Genomic DNA, 26,471 nt, shown 5'->3' on the forward strand with positions numbered 1-26,471 from the left:
TTGAATTTTGTTTTGAAATCTCTGACAGTTAAAAAAAGCAATAGTGACTGATTGATATTAGTTATGATGATTGGTTGATTATTTGGTGTAGTTATGTGGTCTTTCCAAAATGTTAATTTGTGGTGAACACCTTCCACCATAACAGTTTATGGCAAAATTTGTTTATATTATATAGGGTTTGAATGCAAAAGATGACAATATACTGTATAAAGTTTTTTCTTACATGAAAATGGTTAATAATATATAAATTGTGTTATTGGTTGGGTCTCTCTAAATCAGATAATATAGCATAAAATGGTTAATAATATATAAACTGTGTTATTGGTTGTGTCTCTCTAATGGGAAGGAAAAGATAGATGGTCTGAATGGTAATTGCGGTCGGTGTAAGAACTGAGATCAACTCTTTCCTTCCGAAGTGATTTAAGTGTGGAAGAGCTTATCACCGTTAAAGGTTCCGAACTAAATTGAGAGTGTTTGAATGTCTGAATTGTATTGTATTGCTTTTAGAGAAAAATTGTTCGATCCCTTACAAAGACTCCCCCCCTTACATATTTATACAGACCAATTTATTACCTAATTAATGTGTAATTAATATGACGTGATCTTCGCGTCCTAATTAATCCTCTTAAATGCGGGAATCTTTGACCGAGCTCGAGCTGCGAGCTGACTAACACGACACCTCTCCACGCTCTCTTCCTTTCTCCGGGCCTGATGGGCCGACCAGTGCTATGCCCTTGGCCCGTTTGTCATGCTCGGCCCAGGCCCTTCGCCTGTTTCCCGAGATGACGAATCGTGGGTACAACAGTTGCCCCCCAAGTCTCCCGAGCTGAGCAGTTTGGGGGACTTTTGACCTTCAAGGGATCAGTTTCGGGAAACTGAATATTCCCCGTATCCCCACAATTTGATCGTGGTGATGATGAGATTTGCCTTCCCGAACAAGCTTTGGGGCCCACTGGGTAACGTGTTAGCTATAAGAGAGAAGAAAAGCGGTCCGAGACCTTTCACTTCCCCAGGTAATCATTGCTCCCTGGTTCTGTGTATAAAAGTAAACTCGACTTCTCTCTTCTACTCTTAATTCCCAGTTGTATTTTCTTCCTTTTGTTCTCGATTTCCTCTCTTTTCTTCTGTTAACTTCTTCGCTCTTGCCGGAAAATCCTTCGACCTTTCTTTATTTCTCGATACTTTTGCCGGAAAAGCATGTCTCCTCCGAAATCCTCATCGTTTAAAATCGCGAAACCCTTGATTTCGGGCGTTTATAGCCCTCACCAGCCGTCAATTCTCTCTGCGGAGAACATCGCCGAGATTAGAGGATCAACCGGGATTCCGCCGGAGGTCGAGATTAGACTCCCGGAGGCTCATGAGTCCTCGGAGAACCCTCCTCCAGGGTACTGTTGCGTGTTCGAGATATTCTTCTCTGCGTGCGGTCTGTCGTTTCCCCTACCCGAACTCATCGTGCAGATGATGTTCGAGCTGGGTTTCGCTCTTCCCCAGATGTGCCCAAACTTCGTTCGGACTGTTATGTGCCTACAAACTCTGGGGGAGGAGTTTAACTACAAACTATCCCTGGCTGACTTCCTTCAAGTGTACACGGTGAAGACAGGTCGCACAAAGGGCACGCTTTACGTAAGTCCGCTTTCCGGGCTGAAGGTTAACGAACTTACCTGAGAAGGACGAGAAGTGGCGGAAGTCTTACTTTTTCTTCCCGGTTAACGAACTTACTTTTGGCCACCTCTTGAGTTCGCACGTATCAAAGTGGAGTTTGATGACCTACCTGAGAAGGACGAGAAGTGGCGGAAGTCTTACTTTTTCTTCCCGGTTAACGAACTTACTTTTGGCCACCTCTTGAGTTCGCACGTATCAAAGTGGACTTCGAAAATTGGTAGAATAGTGCTCTTTGCTAGGTATAACCGTATAATGTATATCCTTTCTTGCTTCTCACCCTTTGTCATTTTCTTCTTAGATCACTTCGAGCGCGGATTGCTCTGTCCTACATTTGCCGAGTTTTTCTCGAGGTTCTGTAGCCAGGGGCAGATCGCTTGGGATTCTTTCTCCTGTGAAAGGATTAGGGAGTCCTCGGTTAGGCTCAGAGGATGCTCTCTCGTCTGCTGAGGTCGACGAGACTCTCGAGTTCCTTGATGGCCCTCCCGAGCCTCTCGCAAATGCCTCCGGACCTTCGACTAATCCGACCGAATCCCCCGTGATTGTTCTAGCTGATTCTAGTGACGAGCCACGGGAGATCGCAGCTCCCCCTCAATCCACAAGGAAGTCTTCCGGAGAAGTCAGCTCCCAGCGCGCCGAATCATCTAAGAAACGGAAGGAGCCAGAAACTTCCTCGTCTCTTCGCGAGAAAAGTCGAGCTCGGACTGGTTCATCGGGAGACGACCGAAGTAGGTCCGGCTCGAAAGATGGTGTTCCCTCCTCGGAGAGGAGATCTAAGGAGGTTCATCCTTTGAAAGAGACCGGGGGCTCTTCTGGGAGGTTGCCTTCGAAGGAACAACGTCCTTCCTCCCGAGGTAACGATAACCCGAAGTGTCGTTTTTTGTTTGACAAAGTTTGAGATTGTTACCGAGTAGAATAACATTGCTTAAATATTTCAGCTCCTCCCGCCTCCCCAGCTGACCTGATGAGGAGCTACACGCGACCGGGAGTCCGGATCCCGGCGTTTGCCGATATGTCCGAGACTAACCGTGCGAACTTCTTCCGCTTCGTGCCACTTCGCGGACAAGATTGGCGAGGTTAGTAGTATATGCCACTTCGGGATTCGCTCTATTTTGTTACCATCCTTCCTGTTTTTAACAAGTTAAACTTTTCCAGCTGATGATCGAGTTTAACTCCTCGGTAGCGTCGTACGAGGACCAGCTGTTCGCCTCCCCCTCGTCTTCCGAAGTGAGCCTTCTCCAAGAGAGGATTGCTGACCTGGAAGCTCAGGTAAAGGAGTACGCCAAGCTGGAGGCTGAGAACGCTAGCACCGTGACAAAAGCCGAGCAAATCCGAGCTCGGATGAAAAAAGCCGAGATAGAGGTACTAGACTTCGGGGTTGCTAACGAGGACCTCCGAGACAAACTGAAGAAGGCAGGGGACCTTTGATTCGAGGCAGCGGAGGACGCGAAGGCGGCAAAGAATAGGTTGCACGAGATCGAGCTCTGCAACCATCTACTCGAAGCTGGCAACAGCTGCGAGATTGAGAGGGTGCGGAGAGAAGAAAGGCAGGCAATGAGGCGAACTCTCCGTCCATTAGTCAAGGAGGTGAAGGTCACTTTCGAAGAGAGGGAGAAGCTGGCCCCAGCCAAGATCCGAGCCGCTGAGATCAGGGCTAACCGAATGCTGCTCGAGGAGATCTCGAGGGGAGAGATCCAAGACATGGAAGCTGAGCTCGGGTTTCTGAAAGCCGACGAGGAGGAGGCCGACGAAAAGGTTTCGAAGGTAACTCCCCGTGACTTCGACCTCTCTGGATTTTCAGACCTTTTGGAGGATACGCCCGATCTTTTGTGCAGCGAACACCCTTTGAGCGTTACAATCGACGAGTCCGGCACTAATCTCGGATGGACGACTTTCTGGCGAACACCAAATCGGTAGGAGAGCTTGAAGAGATGGGACTGGCCCTTTCCGAAGCGGCGTCGGACCCTGCTCCCCACACTCAGTAGTTTCTATCTCGGGGTTGTTTTGGCACGAGTTGCCCCCTGTTTGTTGCATTTATTTTTAGACCTGTTTCGGAGTTTTTTTTTTTTTTTTTTTTTTTTTTGCCATCCTAAATGCAAACTTAATTTCCACAATCTTTTGTCTCACTCGATGACCAAAGATGATACGAGCAGAAATGAACACGAAGTGAGAACTTTGGTTTAAGAATTCGCAAAATAGAACCTCAACTTTAATAAGTAAGGCTGAGTACGAAGTGAATACCTCGGTTTAGATTAGAGATTAAAGTAACACTGGGTACGAAGTGTGAACTTCGGTTTAGATTTGCGAAGTTGAACCTCGGCTTTGGATGATATATGCGAAGTTTGACTTCGGCGTTTTGAATCAGTATTGATCCGAACTAAGGTCTGGTCCCGTCGCTCATTGATTGTATCGAGAGTATCCTGTAGGAACTCCTCATTCTCCTCAGCTTGGAGTGGGTTCAGCGAGGTACGGACTCCAGGGACCTCTATGTCGGCTGGGACTACGGCATCAACTCCATAAACCAGGGAAAAAGGTGTTTCATTAGTGGCCCGGCGAGGTGTTGTTTGGATTGCCCAAAGAACGCCCTGCAGCTCGTCTGGCCAGCGCCCTTTGCGACAATCGAGCCGTTTCTTCAAGTTAGCCAGTATGACCTTGTTCATCGCTTTGGCTTGTCCATTACCTTGCGGGTAACAAGGAGTTGACTTATTGAGTCGAATTTTCCACTTCGCACAGAACCCTTCGAACTTCGAGGAGATAAACTGCGGACCATTGTCCGTGACAATTTCGCAAGGGACGCCGTAGCGATAGATTACATTCTTTAGCACGAACTGCTCTACTTCTTCGCTTGTTACTTTCACGTAAGCCGCAGCTTCTACCCACTTGGAGAAATAATCGGTAAGGACGAGCACGTACTGAACTCCTCCCGGTCGTCGATGTAATGGACCAATGATATCCATAGACCACCTCATGAATGGGTAAGGTGCGGACACCGAAGACAGGAGCTCGGTAGGTGATGGATTGACGGGGCGTGCTTTTGACACTTCTCACAAGCTCGAGAATAGTTTTTGCAGTCCGTGACCATAGTAGGCCAGAAGTAGCCTTGCATTTTGATCTTGAAAGCCAGAGTCCGACCTCAGGAGTGATTCCCATTGGGACCATCGTGAACAGCTCGCATTAGCATCGCGGGCTCTTTACCGGCAACACATGTTAGGTAAGGACCAGCTACACTTCGGAGTAGGGGTATTCCGTTGTGGACGCAATATTGTGCACTGACAATCTTGAGTTTCCTGGCTGCCCATTTGTCGGCTGGGAGTTCTCCTTTTTCCAAGTAAGCCCAGATCGGGCTCCGCCAGTCGTCTGCCCCCCCCCCAGCTGTTAGAGTTCGCACCGCTCGAAGTAGCATGCGGGATAACAGCTTGATTGTTAACTGGTGAGCTTAACGATTCCGGAGTTCGACTCGCGTCTTGCTCGGCCAAAGGTGGGTGAATTTACATTAGAGTAGGCATAATGGGGACTGAGTCCTCTGGTGGCAAAGAGTCCGCAGCCGCCTTGCGAGCTGCCTTCTCAGCAGCCAACTGTTTTTCATTGCCCGGGTGACTACGTTTGAGCTCTCTAGTCGGATGCTTGGAAACTGGATGACTTCGACGGGGATAATTCTTGTCATCGCAGGATCCGAAGTGGATGCCAGAGATGCTAAAGCGTCCGCAGCGGAGTTTTCACTTCGTGGGATCTTAGTGAATTCAAAATCCTCGAACTTAGTGACTAATTCTCGGGCTGTGGAAAAATAAGCCTCCATACGACCATCCTTTGTCTGGTACTCCCCCAAGAACTTGTTGGTGACCAGCTGCGAATCGCAAAAAGCTCGGAGTCTTCGGACACCAATCCCCACTGCTAGGCGTAAACCAGCGAGGAAGAATTCATATTCGGCTTCGTTGTTTGACGCATTGAAAGCCAAGCGAAATGACTGCTCGATTACTTCGCCAGTGGGAGAAGTGAGACGGACCCCAATTCCTGTTCCCGATCTGGAAGAGGCTCCATCAAAATACAACGTCCATGGGACTTCGTAAGTGTCGCTAACCAAAGTGGCTAGTGGGAGTTCGATCAAAAAGTCCGCCAGCACTTGCGCCTTAGCACAAGTTCGAGTTCGGAACTCGATGTCGTACTCACTCAACTCGACAGACCATTTAGCTAGTCTCCCGGACTGGCTTGGACTATGTAACACCGTCCGAAGTGGTTGCGTCGTTAAGATTATGATTGTATGGGACTAAAAGTAAGGCCGCAGCTTTCTTGCCGAAGTGATTACTGCTAGGGCCAATTTCTCCATCATAGGGTACCTGGACTCTGCTCCAGTAAATGACTTACTGAAATAGAAAATTGGTCGCTGCTCCCCCCTTTCCTCCCGAACCAAGACTCCACTGACTGCACTGTCCGAGACGGCTACGTAAAAAAAAAGTGGCTCTCCGAACTCGGGCTTAGCCAAGACCGGCGGTTCAGATAGATAAGCTTTGATCTGAGAGAACGCCTCTTCACACTTCGCGTCCCATAAGAAATTCTTCCCCCCTTTTCTCAACAACTAGTAGAACGGGAGGCATTTGTCGGTAGATCGAGAGATGAAGCGGTTGAGGGCTGCGATCCGTCCATTAAGGCGTTGCACTTCGCTTAAAGTCCTAGGAGAACTCATAGACAAGAAAGCATTAATCTGCCTCGGATTCGCTTCAATTCCTCTTTCTGTGACGATGTACCCCAGAAACTCCCCTGATGGGACTGCAAAAGTGCATTTTGTGGGGTTAAGCTTCATCCCGAACTGATTCAGGATGTCGAAGCAAACTTTCAGATCTGTGAGATGCGAGCTTGCTTCCATTGACTTCACCAACATGTCGTCGATGTAGACTTCCATGGTTTTTCCGAGCTGGTGCTCGAACATTCGATTTACCAGTCTCTGGTAAGTTGCTCCCGCATTCTTTAACCCAAAAGGCATCACCTTGTAACAGTAAATCCCGCAGTCCGTAATGAATGCAGTCTTCTCCTGATCGTCCGAGTTCATAAGGATTTGGTTGTAGCCGGAGAAAGCATCCATGAAAGACATCAGCTCGTGACCCAAAGTGGACTCATATAGCCTGTCGATATGCGGAAGTGGAAAACTATCCTTGGGGCACGCCTTGTTCAGGTCAGTGAAATCGACGCAAACTCATGATTTTCCATTCTTCTTTTTGACTACCACTGTGTTTGCGAGCCACTCAGGGTACTTCACTTCGCGTATCTGCCCTGCCTTCAGCAAACGCTCCACCTCTTTGTTAACGATTTCAGCTCGCTCAGGACCCAGCTTCCTTCACTTCTGTTTTATAGGTCAGAACATTGGATCCACATTCAGCTCGTGGGAGATAACTTCCGGACTGATACCGGGCATTTCGTCTACGGACCATGCGAAGGTGGCCATATTTTCTTTCAGGAAGGTAATTAGACTGGCGCGGAGCTCACTATCCAATCCCACTCCGATCTTGATTTCCTGATCCGGAAACTTATCATTGATGAAAATGGGCTCGGTGAGGTCACCTTTTAACTGCTTCCGAACTGGATTCTTCGGGACCTCGAGCTGTGGTTTCTAGTGAACCAGGCTTGTGACTTGCGAGATAGCAGCTCCTTGCCGTCCTTTGGCTTCCTAGAATCTCTCGGACGCCTTGCGGGGTCAGAAATTTGACGCACTGATGGTACGTCAAGGCTACTGCCTTCATCTGGTAGAGCCAGGGAGTTTCCAAAATAATGGTATACCGTGAACTCCACCATTTTAACCACTCCTTGAGTGGACACCGGTAGTGTGATCATGCCCAACGATATCGATGTCTCGCTCGTGAACGACGCCAAAGGTGAAGGCGGTCCCACGATGTGCTCTTTCCGGATACCCATTCTAGCAAGCATCTCGAGAAAAATCAAGTCTACCAAACTCCCAGTGTCAATTAGGATCCGGCACACTTCGTGGTTCGCCACGTCAAGTGATATGACGAGCGCGTCATCGTGCGGAGTATCCAGCTCCTCTGTTTCCTTCTCGGAGAAAGAAACTTCAGGTAGGTCGCTTACTGTAACCTTAGCTCGCTTCGGCTGAGGGCTGGTGAGCTTCCGCTGATGGTCTTTGATCGCTGTGATGGAATTTTGAAAGAGGCGCGATCCCCCCATTATCACGTCTATTCTTTTCTTGGGGGCTTTATTGCCGTCAGATTGCTTCGGTTTTTTCGAAGGTGGAGCATCCTCGTCCACCTCGGGGGTCGCTTTCTGCTCCAACTCCTCAATTATTAGATTTGGCATCTCTCCCGCCACATACTTTTCTGCGAGGAGGTGCATCAATTTCTTGCAGTCACGAGTGGAATGATTGTTGGTTTTATGAAGCTTGCAGTACGTTTCCTCATCTCGGACCCACTTATTACTTGGAAGTACACCACTTTTAGAGCGCGGTGAGAATGGAGGTTTGGACGGTGAATTCTTTGAAGAATTCTTCTTGGGAGATTGGGTGACTGTGAACGTGCTAGGCCCGGACTTTGGAGTTGTAGGCGGAGTATTTTTGGCGGGTGCTTCGAACCGAGGCTTTCCTGTAGGCAGAACGTTTTGTTTCAGCGCAGCGGCAATCTTGTCTTCCTCTGCGACTATCCAGTTCGATGCCCAGTGTAACGCATCCTGAATGGTTGGGAACCGATTCACGGACAACTCCTCGCGGAAGCGAGATTTGTTCCAGAGGCCGTTTTTTAGCGCAGCCAGAGCAGTGGAGTCCGAGAGTTCCGGGATCTGAACCTGGATTTCCTTGAACTTTGTTATATAAGACCGGAGAGACTCTCCGGCCTTTTGGCTTAAGTTCCAAAGCTGAGCATCTATCACCGCGGTCTCGATTAAGCTAGAATACTGCTTGACGAACGATGTCGACAGCTCGGTGAAGTTGTTTATAGATCTGGCTGCTAAAGATGCGAACCAAAGTAGTACCGGTCCGCAAAACGTTTCTGCGAACAATTTGCAGTACCCAGCGTCTGCTTCGTGAGGCTCGAGGTCCACTCGGCTAGCTGTCAACAAGAAGGTCTTGAGATGATTTGTCGGATCCCCCTTTCCTTAGCTCGAGAACTTAACTTTACCAGTATCCTTGATGCGGACTCGGGCTACTTGATCGGAGAAAGGAGTTCGCCTCGACTCCTCGATCACCCGGAAAATGTCCGGAGCCGAAGTGGTAGCACTATGCATTACGGACCGCATGTCCCGGATTTCGCTCTGCATGCAGAAGATCTCGGGATTGGATACATACCCCGGAGTCGAAGTGTTCTACCCACGGGGAGAGGAAGACGAACTGGGACCTCGGAGGATCCGGCGACACCGGGCTGAACCGGAGTGTGGCTATCGCCGACCAGAGGTGGCGCCGTTTGAGTATTGAGCTGAGGTGGGAAAGAATCTCCCGGGGTGGTGTTTGTTGCTGCTGTCTGCGAAGCGAGAGGTGGGGTAATGCCGGAAAAATCCAGAGCACGTCGGCGTGGGTTTTGGTCGGAGGACAAGAGATCAACCCGATCGGCGTACGCGCGGTGGGAGGCTGAGAGGTCGGCTACTGACGTCGTGACTTCCTCCAAACGAGTGGAGACCTGTCCCTCCAGGCTTTCAAAACGTTCGGTAAGAGCAGCCGAGGCTGCTTGCTGACGGTCGGACTTCTCAGACAAGTCCTGCAAGAGCTTCTGGATAACCTCCAAGGTTACCTGATTGGAAGAGTCGGTTGCCATAGCGGTGGTTGGTTGAAAATGGATTCGGATGTGAAGTCGGAACTAACAAGAGTTAGGTGATAACTGCCCTCCTTGTAGCGCCAAATGTGAGAACTGAGATCAACTCTCTCCTTCCGAAGTGATTTAAGTGTGGAGGAGCTTATCACCGTTAAAGGTTCCGAACTGAATTGAGAGTGTTTGAATGTTTGAATTGTATTGTATTGCTTTTAGAGAAAAATTGTTCGATCCCTTATAAAGACTCCCCCCCCCCCCTTACATATTTATACAGACCAATTTATTACCTAATTAATGTGTAATTAATAGGACGTGATCTTCGCATCCTAATTAATCCTCTTAAATGCGGGAATCTTTGACCAAGCTCGAGCTGCGAGCTGACTAACACGACACCTCTCCGCGCTCTCTTCCTTTCTCCGGGCCTGATGGGCCGACCAGTGCTATGCCCTTGGCCCGTTTGTCGTGCCCGGCCCAGGCCCTTTGCCTGTTTCCCGAGATGACGAATCGTGGGTACAACAGTCGGGGCGGACAAATCCGTCTGCGGACCAGACCGCTATGTTTTAAGTGTGGACAACAGATTGCTGCGGTCCAAATCTATTTGTAAGGAAAAGCGGTCCGCAGTTAGACCGCTGCGGTTTTGTTTCTATTTTCTGTAGACCGCACCACTGTAGACTACACATGATGAATGGTAAATAAAAAGCGGTCTGATCCGCAGATAGATTTGTCCGTCCCAACCGGTGCAACCATTCACACCCAGAATTTGCGTATGAGAAAAAGGAATACAAGTAACAAAAAGTGGGAGTAATCACCAATCAAACATAACCTACTACTTCAATTTATATACCCTCAAAACAAATGAGTGGGGAATAATTATACTATAGACTCATCCCGTACAATTTGTTTCTATAATTTGTGTTATCTTATTTATTTTCTTTATGAAAAAAAATAGATCATAATATATCTTACGAGTTGATTCATGACATTGTAAAAGACGTTGAGGTGTTGTTGCAATTGTAATCTAGTTCTTGGATATGTCTAGCTTTTAATCATATAACATTGTAATAAAATAAAACTCGAATACCTTTTTTTTTGACGATCATAAAACTCAAATACCTTACAAATATAAACGACTCAATTTTTTGTACGTTCATTGAGAGAGATGTAAAAAAAGTAAAACCCCACCTGTGTCTCTTCAATCATATAATGTTCTTCACTTGTTGTTCATTTCAGTACCCCCACCATTTTTTGTTACCCTACCTTTATGTGCTTAATCATATACTTAATAACAGGAGCATGTAGCTGTTGGAGAAAACATCCGGTGAATAGATATATATCCACTGGTCTGAGCTTGCATAACCAAGCAAGATCTAGCTAGCTGCCTTGAGAATTAGCATTCGCTTCCCAAAAAGAAGTACTCATTACAGATCATATGATTTGTCCATGAGATCCAAAGAAAACATTGCTTGATACGTAAGGAGAACTCTTAGATATCTTATTAGCAGAAACCACTGAGAGACCAAACCAAGTCATGTTGATGTCAATTCTAGCATAGAGACAGTTGAGTGAGTACCAATCCTACGCATTTTAGCTGGACTTGTTAGAGTTTCGGTACATGCCTAAGCAATAAGCGTCGTCAAAGTTATGAACATACATCTTTTATTCATGGGTCTACTACACTCCGATCCTTATATTATTCTAGTTTTGGTTTCATATTACCTCAATTGTGACCACAAGAGAAAGAAAGAAAAAAAAATAAAGAAAAGGTAGAATAAGCTCTTCGCTAAAAGTTGGATGCACGAAAGCAATTAGGACAACTCACAACCTTATATTATTTTTCTTGATTTTCTTTACTTTAGTGCCTGTATGATGGTTACATACTTTAGACTATTAATAGTACTTGTTTAATATTTCCTATTATTGTTACTAGACTTTAAAATCCACTTGATTTACATAGTGCATATGTTTACTGTTTAGTATAACAGTAATTTCTACTTGTTAATTCAGTATTCCAAAAAAGCTTAGCGGGTTTGTATCATCGTAATTAACTCTTAAACTATAAACAAAAGTTTACGCTAAAAAGAAAAAGAAAAAAAAAAAGAGAAAGGTTAAGATTTGTAAAATACTATTCGACCAGTTAGAAATGTTTTTCGAACTTAAATTTTGACGGAAGACATAGTTCATTTCACATCCGATTACAAATTTAAGAAAAAATGAGAGAAACAAAGACAAAACAAACCAAAATACTTTTTCATATTATCGACATTAAAACTGGCCCCCCTAAAGATCCTTCAAGGTTAATAGAAAATGAAACTGGTTCATGCATCAAATATTTTCAGGATCATATCATTGATAAAAGTTGTGTCTGGCTAAAACCAAAACAACATATACTTTTAGTATGATTGTATTACTCATCAAGAAAATGTCATTTTCTTACACTTTGTGTACACATCAGTTACCAAATTGTCACTAAATTCATAACATGAGCAGGGTTTAATTAATTTTGAGCAATTGACATTAACTTTTTAATTGAAGAAAGTATACATAAACTAATAGATATCCAAACTTAAACACAAACAAAACATGGAACTTATTAACTTCCTGGTGCAGCAACCAGAGATGAGATAACATAACAATTACAAACTTCAAAAAACAGAAACACAGACAAAGTATTGCTTTCATGAGAACACAACATGTTCTCTCTTATTCGAAAAACAAAACACAAAGATCCTTAAAAGATCAGCTATAAATCCAGAGATAGATCACTCTTCTTCTTTAACCACTTCTTCCTCTTTCCAACAGAACCCAAGAGTAGATTTTGGTGAGCCACATTCAACAGTCTTGACAAACTTCTGGTAAAGAACCGAACCTCCAAGTCCAAGCTCCTCTAGTCCTATCTCTTGGCTCAAGTATCCCTTCACATCAACTACACAATCACGTGCCAATAGCTCGGTTCCAAGATTAGCATGCACTGCTACAGAGAATTCTTCCGGTCCAAAACAAACCAGAACCCTATCCACCAACTCTCTAAAGTTCAAACCTTTTAGATCATACCCAACTGTTTCAAAACTTGCATAGCTAAAACCATCTTCCGGGGTCACATGGATGGTCGAAACCGCATCTTCTTCAATAGAATTCATCGAGTAACCGCACGGTTCAAAGTCAAAATCGCATATTTCAGAGCCAGGAAGAATGTTTCTAATCCCAGAGCTAATAGTCATCTCATAAGCAGAGGAAGCAGAGTAGACATGCCATCCCCTCTGAGGGTTATTATCTAACCCTCCCAACACAAAAGCTTTGCTTCCTGCATTGAGCAGCTTACCAAAATAGCCATCAAGTAAAGCAACTTCTTCTGAGAAGCTACGGTGAGGATAAGATTGAGCTCCCGGGAAGATAAAGCTACCACGAGTGTAGCGAACGGATTTGACTCTTAAGAGAAAGAGACTCAGCAAGCCTAAGGATATGAGGGATCAAAAAGAGAAGCTTTGTAGTTCCACATGTTTTGATGATGATCTTGTAAGGATAGACAAAGAGACTAGACTCAGAGAGCACGTAAGAGTCGACTAAAGAGTTCGAGAGAGAGGAAACGATAGTGCATTCAGCTGGAGTCAAGATCTCATCTAACTGGGACTTAGTAAGAGCACGAAGGAAAGACACTAGGCTCAAAGAATGAGATTTCGAGCCTTTCTCAAACCCTTCGAAACCAATAGTAGAGATTGCCATTTTTCAAGAAATGTAAAGAAAACAAGAAAAAACGAAAGAACGCGAAAGCTAGAAGAACGTTGATCAACCACAATTATAAAGTGGTTAGGAGGAAAACGAATTGAGCAATATCAGGATGGCTTGCGAGTGATTTGCATTAGAAAAACCAAACAAACAAGAAAGAAATCAATACAACAACAGCTTTGCTTCTTCAAGTGAATACACTGAAAACAGAGAAGTAAACTCATGTTTGAGTAAACAGAGAAGAAGTAAAGAATACATTGAAAAGAATCAATACAACAGCTTTGCTTCTTCAAGTGAATACATTGAAAACAGAGAAGTAAACTCACGTTTGAGTAAGCAGCAGTTCTGAATTTCTTGATACCACCGTTTGGTCTAACGTCTTCAATGCTGTATCCAAGAGGAGCTTAGTAGAAAAGACTGTTACTACTACTACTATTACTAGACTTCTTTTTACCGCTTTTAGTCTCCATATCTCATTCACCTGTCAATGAATCATGTAAAGAACAGAGCAATTAAAAAAACCTGAACTTTGTTTCAGATTAGACCAAAGTCCAAACTCAGATACAAGTTATGCATTGAAACCATTTCAAAGGCCTCAAAAGGATAAAAGCATATCAAAAGGATCTTACTTGCTTTTATGGGTCATCAAATTCGAACATGTTGCCTAATAAATTTAAAAAAAAAAAAACTGAATCGAAGCATAAAGGTGGAACCTTTAGAATCACTTGAACAAACCCTAAACTCATAAAAAGGCGATTCACTGAAGAAAGATACTTACACGTCAAGAAAAAGGATTGTTCAAGTTAACAAACCAACAAATCTGATCAAACCCTCGAGAGCCAAATAACCTGTAAACGACGATACAAACACACAAAATAACAAAAGCATAAGTCTCGATCTGACTCAAGAGAATGATCAACGAACATTTTCAATATCCAGATCCAGAAATCAGAGAGACAATAATATAGATTTACCCTAATTAGATCAAAACAGGACGACAAGAATCGGATTCGATCGGGGAAAAAAGAAAAACAAAAATTATCTTTTCGACGTATGAGGTTCTATAAAAACAGAACAAAGAGGTTTTGATTTTAGAGTCTTCTAACAGATCTACCACCTTTCAAAACTTTTGTTCTATTTTCTACCACATTTGATAACTCATTTCACCCAATACCATAGTTTTATAAGAGAAAGACAAAAATGCTACTTGTTTAATTTTACTCATTTCACGATATAAATACAAACTCTTGTCTATAGTTCATTCGAAATGATGAGGACTTGTCCATTTTGCGCACCATGTGTACTCGGAGAAGTCCACTTACCACTTATGGTCTGTTAACATGGAAAATGGACAAGTCCTCATCATATCCAATCTAACAATAAACAAGAGTTTCTTAAGTTGTCTACAGTGTTTGTACCAGAGATTGCACAATACTAAGTAAATAAGATTTTGGAGAAGAGTGGAGCTAGTCATTTTATTAATGAGAATTTGAGGTCGTCACTTACAAAAAGTCAAGATAGTTCGTCAGTTTTCAGGAAAACTAATAAACAAAATATTGACGAGCTCAGAAGTGGAAACGAATTACACAAAAGACAATAACAGTAATCGATGCAAAGTATTGCTCTCTGGGTGATGTCCGGAGATCAGGATGGTGATCCCAATAAATACTCTCTCCTTTTATAATAGACTGTTCACCTTGGGTTTCCTAGGGTTTTCAATGCAGATTTCCAAAAATACCCTCCGCAGAATTCGGTAGACCTTCTCTCAGAGTTGTCGGGCCAAAATCAGAACTTAAGAGGTTTAGTAAGTCTTGTTGGGTCGAGTGGCATATTGGGGGCAGCCCATATCCAACATACATAAACATCTTGTACTTTGTAGACAACATTTTGGTCTGCTAATTCTAGTCCACCATATCAACTTAATTTATGGACAATTTATTTCGACCTTCTCTATTTTTTCTCAGTTTTTCCTACCTATTACTGATTCCTTAAATTTACTCGATGGGATTAAAGACAATTAGTGGTGGTACCATATCTGAGTTATTCTTGATAGAGAGTGTGTTGGTTTCCAAATCTGGCATTTTTGCAGGAAATTATAAGAAGAGCAGTTTAGACATTTGAAGTACCCCATGTGGTATAACGGAAAATAGTTTTCTGTTTGTGGTAGAAGTGGAAAATTCTATATCAAATGTGGTAGAATATACTAAAATCCTTTGATTTTATAATCAAAGGCTAGTAAATTAAAATTACATATATACCCCTTATTTCATGACCAAAATGACAATTATTTCAATTTAATGTATCATAATTTTGGTATTAACGTTACATTACGAAAGTAAGGAAAAAATTTTACGCAATAATATAGAAGATTATTATATTAATATTTATATTAATTGTTTTTCTGAATTAGAGATATCGAATGTAATGTCAAATTATTATTTAATAACTATGGATTTTAATTATATGAGATACTTTGGAAAAAAAAACTAGATTAGAATTTAGAAATCAAGTTGATGATATATTGTAAATTTGTAATAGGTTAGGAGTTAGGAATTCCATACTCAACCTACATACTTTAGATTCTTTTAAAAATATATCTATAATTGTTTTGTGTGGGTCTAAAGTGTTTTATTTATAATTTTTCAACAGTGATCTATAGAAAAGATCGGATGATAAAATCAGGTAACAGCCAAACAACTTTTGTAACCATGAGAGTATTTGGGATAGTAATTAAAACAGGGTCTACGAAAGCTTCTTCAACAATTTGGGGATATCATCACATCAAATCCACGTTATAAAATGGATTATTTAAACATGCATGATGTTTGATACATTACAATTTACAAGTTAGCTGCGCTATTGTCTTCAATGTTTATATTGCTCACAAAATCATTTTCATCTACAATACACTACTAATGTTTCAACAAGCGATCACAAATTGAATTCTGGTTCTGTTTTAATTACATGGAAAAGGCTCATCGGCTTAAATAAAAAGCCCAGTCCAGAACAATAGCCCAACAAAACAAACACGTGATTAAAAAGCAACTCTATAGTCTTGGACCAAGACTCTTGGTGCGTGGAAGACAAGAAAAGTGTCAAATACTCGAGAATGTGCGCCCCAAGTTTAGTTAGGGTTTTGCATATATCATATATAAAAGCGTTGTTTCGTTCATTGTTAAAATTTTGTGAGAGAGAAAAATATAGAATCAAGACAACTGCTTCTTTATCCGATATCTCTTTCTTTCTTTTGCCATGGTGTCACAATATTTGTTCAAGATCACCGACTTCTTAAAGTCTCCTGTGACCATCGGTGTCGTTCTTGTATCAGCGACCGTCGTAGCTGTTGTACATCAGTGGGACTTTCTCAAGGAGATAGCCACGAAGAAGAAGGAGAATAAGAATTCGAAGGAGGAGGAGGCTGCGAATTCGAAGGAAAACGCGGAGTAGAGGAGTTTAGTTTAGCAGTTTTGTGTTACTAATGACTATTTTCGCTTAATCAGTTTGTGTTTTTTTAAATCGTATGTTTAACATCATATATTTTTAGTTTCTGCCACAATTAAATTACCTCTATGTTTAATATGGAGTTTTTTTTTTTAATGATACCAGGTTTTTGACCTTTATTTAAAAATAAAATATTCTCCATGTTTCATAATATAAGAAACATGTTTTGGTTAAAATTGTAGAGTTTTTTTGTTTCTTAACATCAAAAAGAGAGTTAATAATTAAAGACAGTCAAAGGCAAAATATATGGCAGAATAGATAGTACTCAAAGAAAATTATATAATATATGGCAGAATAGATAGTACTCAAAGAAAATTATATAAATCTAATTTTTGACCAAATAAAATACACATATATATCCCTATATGTATAATTAATAGATATATGTTGGTGTTAAAAAAAAATCAATATATATATGTATATATATCTCCAACTAATTAAAATATATATATATATATATATATTTAATGTTTGCATGTAATTTTAGAAGATCTCTTAAATATTTTATATAGTAGTACTAAAAAAACAAAACTCTAAACATCCTATTAAAATATAGCATTTAGAGAAAATAAAATAAATAAATAAAAAATTTAAAAATATTGAAGACATTTTTTCAGATGAGATAATTAAACAGGTGAAAAGATTCCACAGTGAGAGGGTTTTTTTTTGTTTTGTATGAATGAAGCAAAGCCTCTGTTGTAGACGGATCGGAAGTCTCTAAGACCGTCATTGGAAAAAAGCCACTTCAAGAAAATGGAAAAATTCAGTAATCAATCCAATATAAATTGGTATTTTTTCTAATTTTGATATAATTGTAAAGCACGTATATGAAAGTCATCACGTTTAATAAAATGTTAAGATTAGACCAAAAAGTATAATTACCGTTTGAGAATGTGTGATCTCCAAGTTTAGTTAGGGTTTTATGAGTAACCTCCAAGTTATAAGACTTCGTATATATATAGCTTTAGCTTCGTTCATTGTTTAAAAACTTAAAGAGCAAATATTGACTCAAGACAAGCTTTTCTTCATTAACTTCTTATATTCAGATCTCTCTTTCTTTCTCAATCATCATGATGAAACAGTATTTGTCCAAGGCCACCGAGTTCATGAAGGCTCCTATGAGCAAAGGTTGCGCTCTTGGTTCAGCGGCCGCCGTATATGTGGCAACGAAGCGTGACCTTCTCATGGAGTTAGCTACAAAGAAGAAGATGGAGACCCCTAAGGAAGAAGAAGTTAAGGTGGAGAAGAAGGAGTTGAACGTGGAATCGAAGGAGAAGGCGGACGTTAACGTGGAGAAGAAGGAGTTGAACGTGGAATCAAAGGAGAATGCCGAATAGATTTTAGTTTGATCCTTTGGTTTTGATGTTTTTTCTTTATAGTTTTGATCAGTTTGTGTTTTTTCTTTAATCGTTTGTTTTTAACATCGGGTGCTAATAATGATGTTTAGTTTCATATCTTTATAATTACTCGTACCTTTTACTTTTACCTCACGCCTCAGCCATGATCTTCTATGTAGTTTCTTCCAGAATTACAGATTACGAAAAATTTTGTGCTCTTTGATTCTAAACAATGAGACAAATTAAAACAAACAAAAAAGTGTTAAGAGATCGACTACTCAACGTACTTTAAGGATTCTCTATTACAGAGTTATTTAACTTTTGAGTTACACGATGGTTTTAGGGTTTCAATTCTTGATTGATTTATCATGTTTTAGTTTTATTAATCTACTTTCATCTTTGATTTTATTTGTATATAGAAAAGTAAAAATTCTAGACTACTTTCATCTTTCATCTTTGATTTTATTAAGATGTGTTTTTTTTCATTAAACCGATTCTAGATTAGACCGTTTCAAGATTAAACCGATTTTAGATTAAACCGGATCCTAACGCTTCTTAAGAGACTCTGAGTCAGTTAGAGACTTTGTTTTAAATTATCTATCTTTAAAAATTAACCTAAAACAAAAAAACACGAAGAGAGATCTATAGTTTTGCTTCATCTTCATCATCAATTCGAATCTGAAAAATCTGCAACTCGCGAGAGGAAGATTTTGTAACAATGGCGAATCCAATTCAAGAGGTACAATCCCATTCCCAATTTTTGATTTAAAAAAAAAATCAATTGATGTTTTTTTTTTTTTGATTTTTGTGATGATGGATGGATGAATGAAGATTCTGGAGAAACAAGTAATGACGGTAGCGAAAGCAATGGAAGACAAGCTAGACGACGAGATAGCGTCTCTAGAGAAGCTAGACGAAGACGATCTGGAAGTATTGAGAGAGAAAAGGTTGAAGCAGATGAAGAAAATGGCGGAGAAGAAGAAGCGGTGGATGAGTATTGGACATGGAGAATACTCTGAGATTCATTCTGAGAAAGACTTCTTCACCGTCGTCAAAGCTAGTGAACGCGTCGTTTGTCACTTCTACCGTGAGAATTGGCCCTGTAAAGTAAAAATTCACAATTCTTCTTGCCTTTCAACATTGATTTGTGTTTGTATTGTTTGCTTGATTCTTCTTCCTTGTGATCTCTGAATTACTTAAAAGCTTGGTAGTGTCTTTTTTGGTTTTGCGAAAAGAGAGGTTAGGCACAGAACCAAAAATGGTGCTTCTTCTATATAGCTACTAGACGTGTTTTGGCATAAGATTTAAGTTTATATATGCCTTGTGGTTTTGTCTGCATTTCCTGATTGTTCCCTGTGATCTCTGAGTTTCTTTAGAGCTTGGATGTGGTGTAATAATAACTAACAATGCTCTTAATAAGTGATAGCAATGTTTCTTGAGAAGTGATGTAATAATAACAATGCTTATGATTTTGATTAGAGATATTAGGCAGAGAACCAAAGATGGTGCTTCCTCTGCACAGCCACCCACTAGACCTGTTTTAGCATAAGGTTCAAGTCTATATCTTGTGGATTTTCTACATTATCTGATTCTTCCCTGTGATTTCTGATTTTCTTAGGCCTTTGGAAGTGATATCGGAACATTGCTCTTGTGTATGAATATCATCGCTGTCGTGTTTTATTCGAGTTTCAACATTTCTTTTCTGCTGGGTTTAGCCTTTCTTCAAAAAGTCATTACTTGTTGGTTTGGTTGTTTCTGCGACCTGTTTTAGCTTAAGGTTAGTGGAGATCTTTCTGCATACCTTGTGAATTTGTTTGCATTGCCTGATCTTTCCTGTGATCTCTGAGTTTATTAGAGCTTGCAATTGATGTATTAATAACTAACAAACAGTGCTCTTGTACTACTCGTGTCTATGATCGCTGTATTTTTTTTTGGGATGATTGATTTATAAACGGAAAATATATGTGCAGGTGATGGATAAACACATGAGTATATTGGCAAAGCAGCACATTGAGACACGCTTTGTAAAGATTCAAGCCGAGAAAAGTCCATTCTTGGCTGAGAGGCTCAAGATTGTTGTTCTTCCCACTCTTGCCCTCATTAAGAACACTAAAGTGGATGATTATGTGGTAATAATAATCACGCTATAAACTAAAACATCTTGCAGAATATGATTTGTTTGGATGATACAATGTTCTTGTCGTTGATAGGTTGGGTTCAATGAGCTGGGAGGGAAAGATGATTTCAGTACAGAGGATCTGGAAGAGAGAATAGCCAGAGCGCAAGTGATCCATTACGAGGGAGAGTCATCTCTCAAACCAAAGTCTACAACACAAGTAAGAAGGAACGTGAGGCAGAGTGCTCGTTCAGATTCTGACTCCGAATAAATCCCAAGTTTTTTTTTAACAAAGGTTTGTTCATTGTATTATGTTTTTGTTTGTGGACATTTGTAATACTAAGTAGTTTATCCATCGTTCTGATGATCTAAAATGGATGTTGGTTGTTAGATTAAGGAGCACGCGATATCTAAATTACATTGCTAAATTGATGTTTTACGTGGATCTAATGAACGAGATGTTGTACCTCGTGAGTGTTGGAATGAAGAGACAAGGTTTTTTAACTTTTAATAATATGTAAACATTATAATATTAGTTTATTTGTGTAAAGGCATAAAAAATGTTAAGGACGAATCATGTCCACTAAACTCATTGAATAAGGCCCGAGTAAGTTAACTAATGACTTGGGAGAATAATTATATAGGACACGTGATCATTTTACTCAACTTGCTTAAACTACTAATATTAAACTAATACTGCCAACCACAACTTTATCAATATTTTGAAACAAGAATCCAAATTAATGATGGCGAAACTTCTTGGTTTCATCGATATTTTTTTAAAAAAATGTACAAAAAATATCCCGATTTCGATCAAACTGCAATAATGTCACAAGTACATACGAATTCCACATACTATTATTAAAATTTTATGTAAGATCTTTAAAATATACAAGTCATGGATAGGGTCATGATCATGTATATAATACTTAAAAAGGTAAAATTTGTGGACATCATATAAGATAGCAACTTTGATTTTGTCTACAAATATAAAATGTAGATGCCATATTCCTTGAGGGGGAAAAAGATGATGCCAAAACAAAATTTTAATAGAAAAAAAAAAAGACGAATATGATTCTTTTTACTTTTCAAATTTAGAAGAAAAAAACTATAGAACAGCCTGTCTCACTTTGTTGTAATAAAAAATTGAATAGGCGATATTAGTTTTATTTATCAACATCTTAATTACATCAAAATTGGTATGTTATGTCTTTTTTTCTAAATGTATTTTGTTTAATTTTGCACCCATTCTTATGTTTTGTGGTTCCTTTGAACAATCTCCATCACATATGACACGTATTCGAACGAACCAAAATATCAATATTACTTAAACATTAAATATGTATAAAGAGAGTGATCGTCAAAAAATATGTATAAAGAGAGTATTCTCAACAAAATTGACTTCAATCATAAAATATAACCGAAAGCTTCAAACAAAAACTAAATACAATTATAATTTTGTAGAACAAAAATTATATATATATATATTAACCATTCTTGTGTTTTGTGGTTCATGAATGATCAAATTATACAAATTTGAAATGAAGATGAAAAATAAATGTTAACCAAATCACTGACTTTCCAATCATACTACAACTTAAATCATCCTGAAATTAATAGAAACTACATGTTTGGGTATGATCACACAATTTACCTTCTATGAAAAAGATTAAATCATCCAGAGTAGATAAACCGACAAAGCGAGAAAACCTACGTGAATGGTTTGTTTCTTTTTAATTCGGATTTATTGTTTTTGTTTACTATCTTAAATATTTAATGAATTCATGCAGAAAAAATTCATTTTTCTGATCTAAATAATATAATGTTAGTGGAAAAAAATCTCTCAACCTCTCTATTATATCTCAAATCCTTAATAGTTAGTTTTTAGTATGGGCAGAAAATCAATTAAACTATCTAAATATAATTCTTATTTTATTTTTAAGTGTTATAAGATTATTATACTCATTCTTAAATTTTCATTTTTTTGTTCAACCTCTTATATGTAAAACTTAAATATTTGATGGCTACAAATTTCTTCAGATCGATTGATGGCGATTCAAAAATATCAAAAGTACAAATCATCTAAAAAAACATAATCAAGTTGAAAATTTGATCTTCATTATGTATTTTAGATTATCATCTTAAAAGTAATCATTTTTCATCTTCTTTCATTATATTTTAAAATTTAATTTAATTTTACATTTTTATATTGTTATATATATATGGGTTGAAAAATCATATCAACATAATTGTACGAGTTTGATTCTAAATTTGATATTATATAGTATGATATATATTTTTTATATTGTTTTCAAATTTTATTAAATTTCTAACACGTTACTAAAAATATACTAGTTCATATTTTTCACTTCCTTGCTATTCCTTCCCCATTTCAAGATTAAACCAAGATTTATTTATAAACTGATTGGTTTAAAATCTAAAATAATTAAAACCGGATTTGATTTTAGTGTAATCGAACAAATAAAAAATCATATTTTATATTTTAAAATTATTTATTTTCTAACTAAGAATTTAACTAAATTCAAATCGAAATCACATGAACTAAACCAAATTATGGTTTTACTAACTTAACTATATTTTTTTGTGACTCTCTTATAACAATTATTTATATACAAATACAGGAAAAAATTTATAATAAAGGGACTTAAAATGGAAATGAATAAAATTAAAGATGGTTACAGATATGCAAAGCCCTCCTTTCCACTCTCGTCCCGCTTCGCCTCTTTTAGGGCGCAACGAAGAGAGAGAAGAAAGATACAACAAAGACAGAGAGAGAGATACTCATAAGCAAACAATACCCCATAGCTCTCTCTGCTCTCTGATTCATCTCTGACCCCTTCACGTCTTCATCTTCGGCTCTGTAGCATTACGCCATCGCCGAAGCGTCGTAAGTTCTCTTCTTCTTCTTCTTCTTCTTCTTCTTCTAAATACCTCTTTCGTCTTCAGAATCTTAGATCGAATCTGCTCCTCATTCTGTCATTCACTTGAATCTACGATCTCTTTAAAAAGGTCCTATACAACAACACTAGTATCCTTAAACGCCTCTCTAATTGTTTCTCCAAGTTCGTGAATTTGAAGCAATTTCAAAAAAAAATCTCGTCTTTTTTTTCAGATGGGTCATGCAGAATTCGTGTCTATTGCTTTAGGGTATATGAAAAGTCTTCGTCTTTACATAAAAAGATCCAACCTTTAAATGACATTTTTGTTCGTTTGTTGTTTTTTTGATCTTTTGACAGGTTGTTGATTTGGGAAAAAGACCCAATTTGGATTCAGAATTGTAATTTTGAAAGAAAAAAAATGGGTTACATAGGAGCTCATGGTGTAGCTGCTCTTAAGAAACACAAATACAGTGGTGTTGATCATTCATATCTTGCCAAATACGTTCTCCAACCTTTTTGGAACCGTTTTGTCAAAATCTTCCCTCTATGGATGCCGTAAGTATCCCCTCCTTTTACATTGATGTGCTCTTTAGATATTAACTTTTAGTTGTTTAGAGATCTGAAGCTAACGTTTTTGTTTGTCTTTTCATGTGTTCACTTTGGAATCCATATCCAGACCCAACATGGTATAAGTTAATTCTATATTTCGCATTTAAACTTCGAATCTAGTAACAAAGAGGTGACAACACTAACTGTTTTGTGTGTGTTTTGTTTTGTAGATAACACTTATGGGATTCATGTTTCTTCTCACATCTGCTTTGTTAGGCTATGTGAGTCTGGTTTGATTTTCATAATTATTTATTCTCTTGAAGCTTTTGGTTACTTTGCTCATATGGATTTCTTTAAACTTTCTTTAGATATACTCGCCTAAGTTGGATTCTGCTCCTCCTCGATGGGTTCACTTTGCACATGGCCTACTTCTGTTTTTGTATCAGGTCTGCTTCTTTCTCTTTAACATCTCACTTTCATCTGCTTCTTAAGGGTCATGTAGACTGTTATTCCTGACATATTTTGAGCACTTATGATTGAATTTTAGACTTTTGATGCGGTTGATGGGAAGCAAGCACGAAGAACCAATTCATCTAGCCCACTAGGAGAGCTTTTTGACCATGGTTGCGATGCTCTTGGTTGTGCGTTAGAAACAATGGCATATGGGAGCACTGCTATGTGTGGAAGAGATACTTTCTGGTTTTGGGTTATTTCAGCTGTTCCATTTTTTGGAGCAACATGGGAACAGTAAGTGGTTTTTATTTCAAGTTTAACTTTGATTAATCGTTGAGAAATCTCTAATACTTTGCTTTCTTGCTCTTTTGTGTTTAGCTATTTTACCAATACGCTTACTCTTCCGGTAGTCAATGGTCCTACAGAAGGTCTTGCACTTATATACTGTGGCCATTTCTTCACAGCCATTGTTGGTAAGGCTTCGACAATCTAAGAAAATCTCTATCACTAACAATTATTTCTTAATCTGTTACACTCTTTTTAATCTCAAGGTGCCGAGTGGTGGGCTCAGCCGCTTGGGAAGTCGATTCCTTTGTTTAGTTGGGTTCCGTTTTTGAACGGTAATATTCCACAAACCTTTTGTGTTCTTTGTTGGTTTCCACTAATTTTTCTCCTGAGAAGTTTATTTAACGCCATTGGAAATTTTTTTGGTTCTTTTCAGAGATGCAAATGTCAAGAATAATCCTATTCACAATGATATTCTTTGCTGTTATACCAACCCTTGCAATCAAGTGAGTTTCCCACAAGTCATCTGTCTTATGTTCTTTTCAAGCTGAGAAAATTGCTAACTTCTTTCTATGCTTTGCTCTGCTCATATGCACACTGCTTCATTCTACAGCTCGTCCAATGTTTACAAAGTTGTACAGTCAAGAAATGGAAGCATGCTTCTAGCATTAGCTATGGTATATAGTCTCCTGAAACCAAATTTATTATTCAATTACTTATACATTTCGTGTTTTTTTTCTTAACTAACATATGTAACGCCAATCTTTCATTCTGTATTCAGCTATATCCCTTAGTCACGTTGATTGCTGGAGTTTTGATTTGGTATGTCTGTTTCTAATTTGTTCTTTAACTTGCTCTCATTTACAGATTGAGACTAATCAGTATTCTTGTCTTAATTAGGGATTACTTGTCTCCAATTGATCTCATCAGAAACTACCCTCACTTAGTCGTATTGGGAACTGGTCTTGCATTTGGATTCCTTGTGGTAAGCAAATTCTGGTTTCAAAATCTGTATTCATCGTTAAAACATTGAATCGAAAAGCTGAATCATTTAGTCTGATTTCAGGGGAGAATGATTCTAGCTCACTTATGTGATGAACCAAAAGGATTAAAAACAAACATGTGTATGGTAAGGAATCAGATTACTTTTTTTTTCTCACTCCATCTGATTTTTTTCGTCGTAGTCCTCATTAACCTTCTCTCTTTGCACAGTCACTGCTTTACCTTCCCTTTGCACTAGCAAATGCTCTAACCGCTAGACTCAATGACGGGTAATGTTTTGTTCTTTTTCATTTTCTGGTTTACGCGTTGTGGTTTTCATCAGACATATAATAAGATTCTATTAATGATCTCTTCTCAGGGTTGCTCTTGTGGATGAGTTTTGGGTTCTTCTTGGTTATTGTATATTCACATTGTCACTATATGCGCATTTTGCAACTTCAGTCATTCATGAGATCACAACTGCACTTGGAATCTACTGCTTCAGGTTGGAATAATACATTCCTTCTTTTTTTTTTTTTTGTACCGTTTGATTGTTTTAGTTTTTACGAAAATTTGACAAGTTTTGATCTGTTTATTTTTCATCAGGATTACTCGTAAAGAAGCTTGAAGAAACAAAAATGTGATTAAAAGAAAAATGAAAAAAAAATCGTAAGGTATGTGCTTTCGTAAGTTTTTCTTAGCTTTCTTCACGTCTCAAGAACTCGTTGTGTGTGTTTGTTTGTTTTTTTTTGTTGATTTGCTTAACATTTTGGTTTTGGTTTTTTTTTTTTTTTGCAGGGAGGACAAATGCAAATCCCCACACAAATCTGAATTTATTGAAACTAAAACGATTGAGATCGATATGCTTTTGGATGTATACTCATTAATGTTTTTATTTATTTATTTTTGTTTTTTTTTTCTTGATTGGTCGAAATAGGGTAATTCATGTAGCACCTTTATTTTTGTGTAAACGTTTTACGAAAAAAAAAAAAAACAAAATCGGATTTTTCTAGATTATTATTGATGAATTTGGTAATTGTAATCACATTTTTTCAAGATTTCATATTTTTGTGGTTGGGTTGGTTATAAGAGATATGGACCTAACTTTATTTGAACAAAAAGAAATAAATAATTAAATACGATAATAATTATAAATTTCGAGGCAACATTTTAGTTTTGAAAAATTAGCAATCACATTGGACAAAGCAGTCTTAACAGACAGTGTAAATGT

The 26,471-nt window shown here is 38.9% G+C and overlaps 4 protein-coding genes and 2 pseudogenes across 6 annotated transcripts; 4 read left to right on the forward strand and 2 right to left on the reverse strand.

The window, feature by feature from the left end:
• Positions 1 to 1,197: 1,197 nt before the first annotated feature.
• Positions 1,198 to 3,087, forward strand: LOC147937665 (uncharacterized). Its single transcript, XM_087465207.1, has 4 exons — positions 1,198 to 1,647; positions 1,961 to 2,513; positions 2,598 to 2,735; positions 2,843 to 3,087. Exons 1-4 carry the CDS (start codon positions 1,198 to 1,200, stop codon positions 3,085 to 3,087), a joined length of 1,386 nt encoding a protein of 461 aa, XP_087321333.1.
• Positions 3,088 to 3,911: 824 nt separating this feature from the next.
• LOC147937666 (uncharacterized) lies at positions 3,912 to 9,401 on the reverse strand (annotated as a pseudogene).
• Positions 9,402 to 12,154: 2,753 nt separating this feature from the next.
• LOC104714949 (S-adenosylmethionine decarboxylase proenzyme 3-like) lies at positions 12,155 to 13,588 on the reverse strand (annotated as a pseudogene).
• A 4,032-nt stretch (positions 13,589 to 17,620) lies between these two features.
• Positions 17,621 to 18,104, forward strand: LOC109126340 (uncharacterized). The gene has a single exon (XM_019229844.2). It carries the CDS (start codon positions 17,690 to 17,692, stop codon positions 17,954 to 17,956), a length of 267 nt encoding a protein of 88 aa, XP_019085389.2. The 5' UTR covers positions 17,621 to 17,689; the 3' UTR covers positions 17,957 to 18,104.
• A 437-nt stretch (positions 18,105 to 18,541) lies between these two features.
• LOC104710318 (Thioredoxin superfamily protein) lies at positions 18,542 to 20,604 on the forward strand. 3 transcript variants are annotated; one of them, XR_015566010.1, is made up of 6 exons: positions 18,542 to 18,695; positions 18,788 to 19,063; positions 19,575 to 19,733; positions 19,927 to 20,085; positions 20,167 to 20,367; positions 20,464 to 20,604. XR_015566010.1 is itself a non-coding variant. In XM_010426896.3 (5 exons), the coding sequence occupies exons 1-4, from the start codon at positions 18,675 to 18,677 to the stop codon at positions 20,341 to 20,343; spliced, it is 633 nt and encodes a 210-aa protein (XP_010425198.1). In that variant the 5' UTR covers positions 18,542 to 18,674; the 3' UTR covers positions 20,344 to 20,367; positions 20,464 to 20,604. The 3 variants fall into 3 exon arrangements, 1 of the variants encoding a protein (XP_010425198.1); XR_015566008.1 differs by having other exon boundaries at positions 20,167 to 20,604; XM_010426896.3 differs by lacking the exon at positions 19,575 to 19,733.
• Positions 20,605 to 22,754: 2,150 nt separating this feature from the next.
• On the forward strand, positions 22,755 to 26,257 carry LOC104710320 (choline/ethanolaminephosphotransferase 2). The gene is made up of 17 exons (XM_019229270.2): positions 22,755 to 22,980; positions 23,330 to 23,527; positions 23,649 to 23,658; positions 23,752 to 23,802; positions 23,890 to 23,967; positions 24,069 to 24,268; positions 24,353 to 24,447; positions 24,526 to 24,594; positions 24,696 to 24,765; positions 24,873 to 24,936; positions 25,041 to 25,081; positions 25,160 to 25,244; positions 25,326 to 25,388; positions 25,472 to 25,530; positions 25,620 to 25,745; positions 25,847 to 25,914; positions 26,039 to 26,257. The coding sequence occupies exons 2-16, from the start codon at positions 23,391 to 23,393 to the stop codon at positions 25,866 to 25,868; spliced, it is 1,170 nt and encodes a 389-aa protein (XP_019084815.1). The 5' UTR covers positions 22,755 to 22,980; positions 23,330 to 23,390; the 3' UTR covers positions 25,869 to 25,914; positions 26,039 to 26,257.
• Positions 26,258 to 26,471: the final 214 nt, after the last annotated feature.

The sequence above is a fragment of the Camelina sativa genome, chromosome 9, assembly GCF_030686135.1.
Source record: "Camelina sativa cultivar CO46 ecotype springtype chromosome 9, ASM3068613v1".
Classification (NCBI taxonomy): domain Eukaryota; kingdom Viridiplantae; phylum Streptophyta; class Magnoliopsida; order Brassicales; family Brassicaceae; genus Camelina; species Camelina sativa.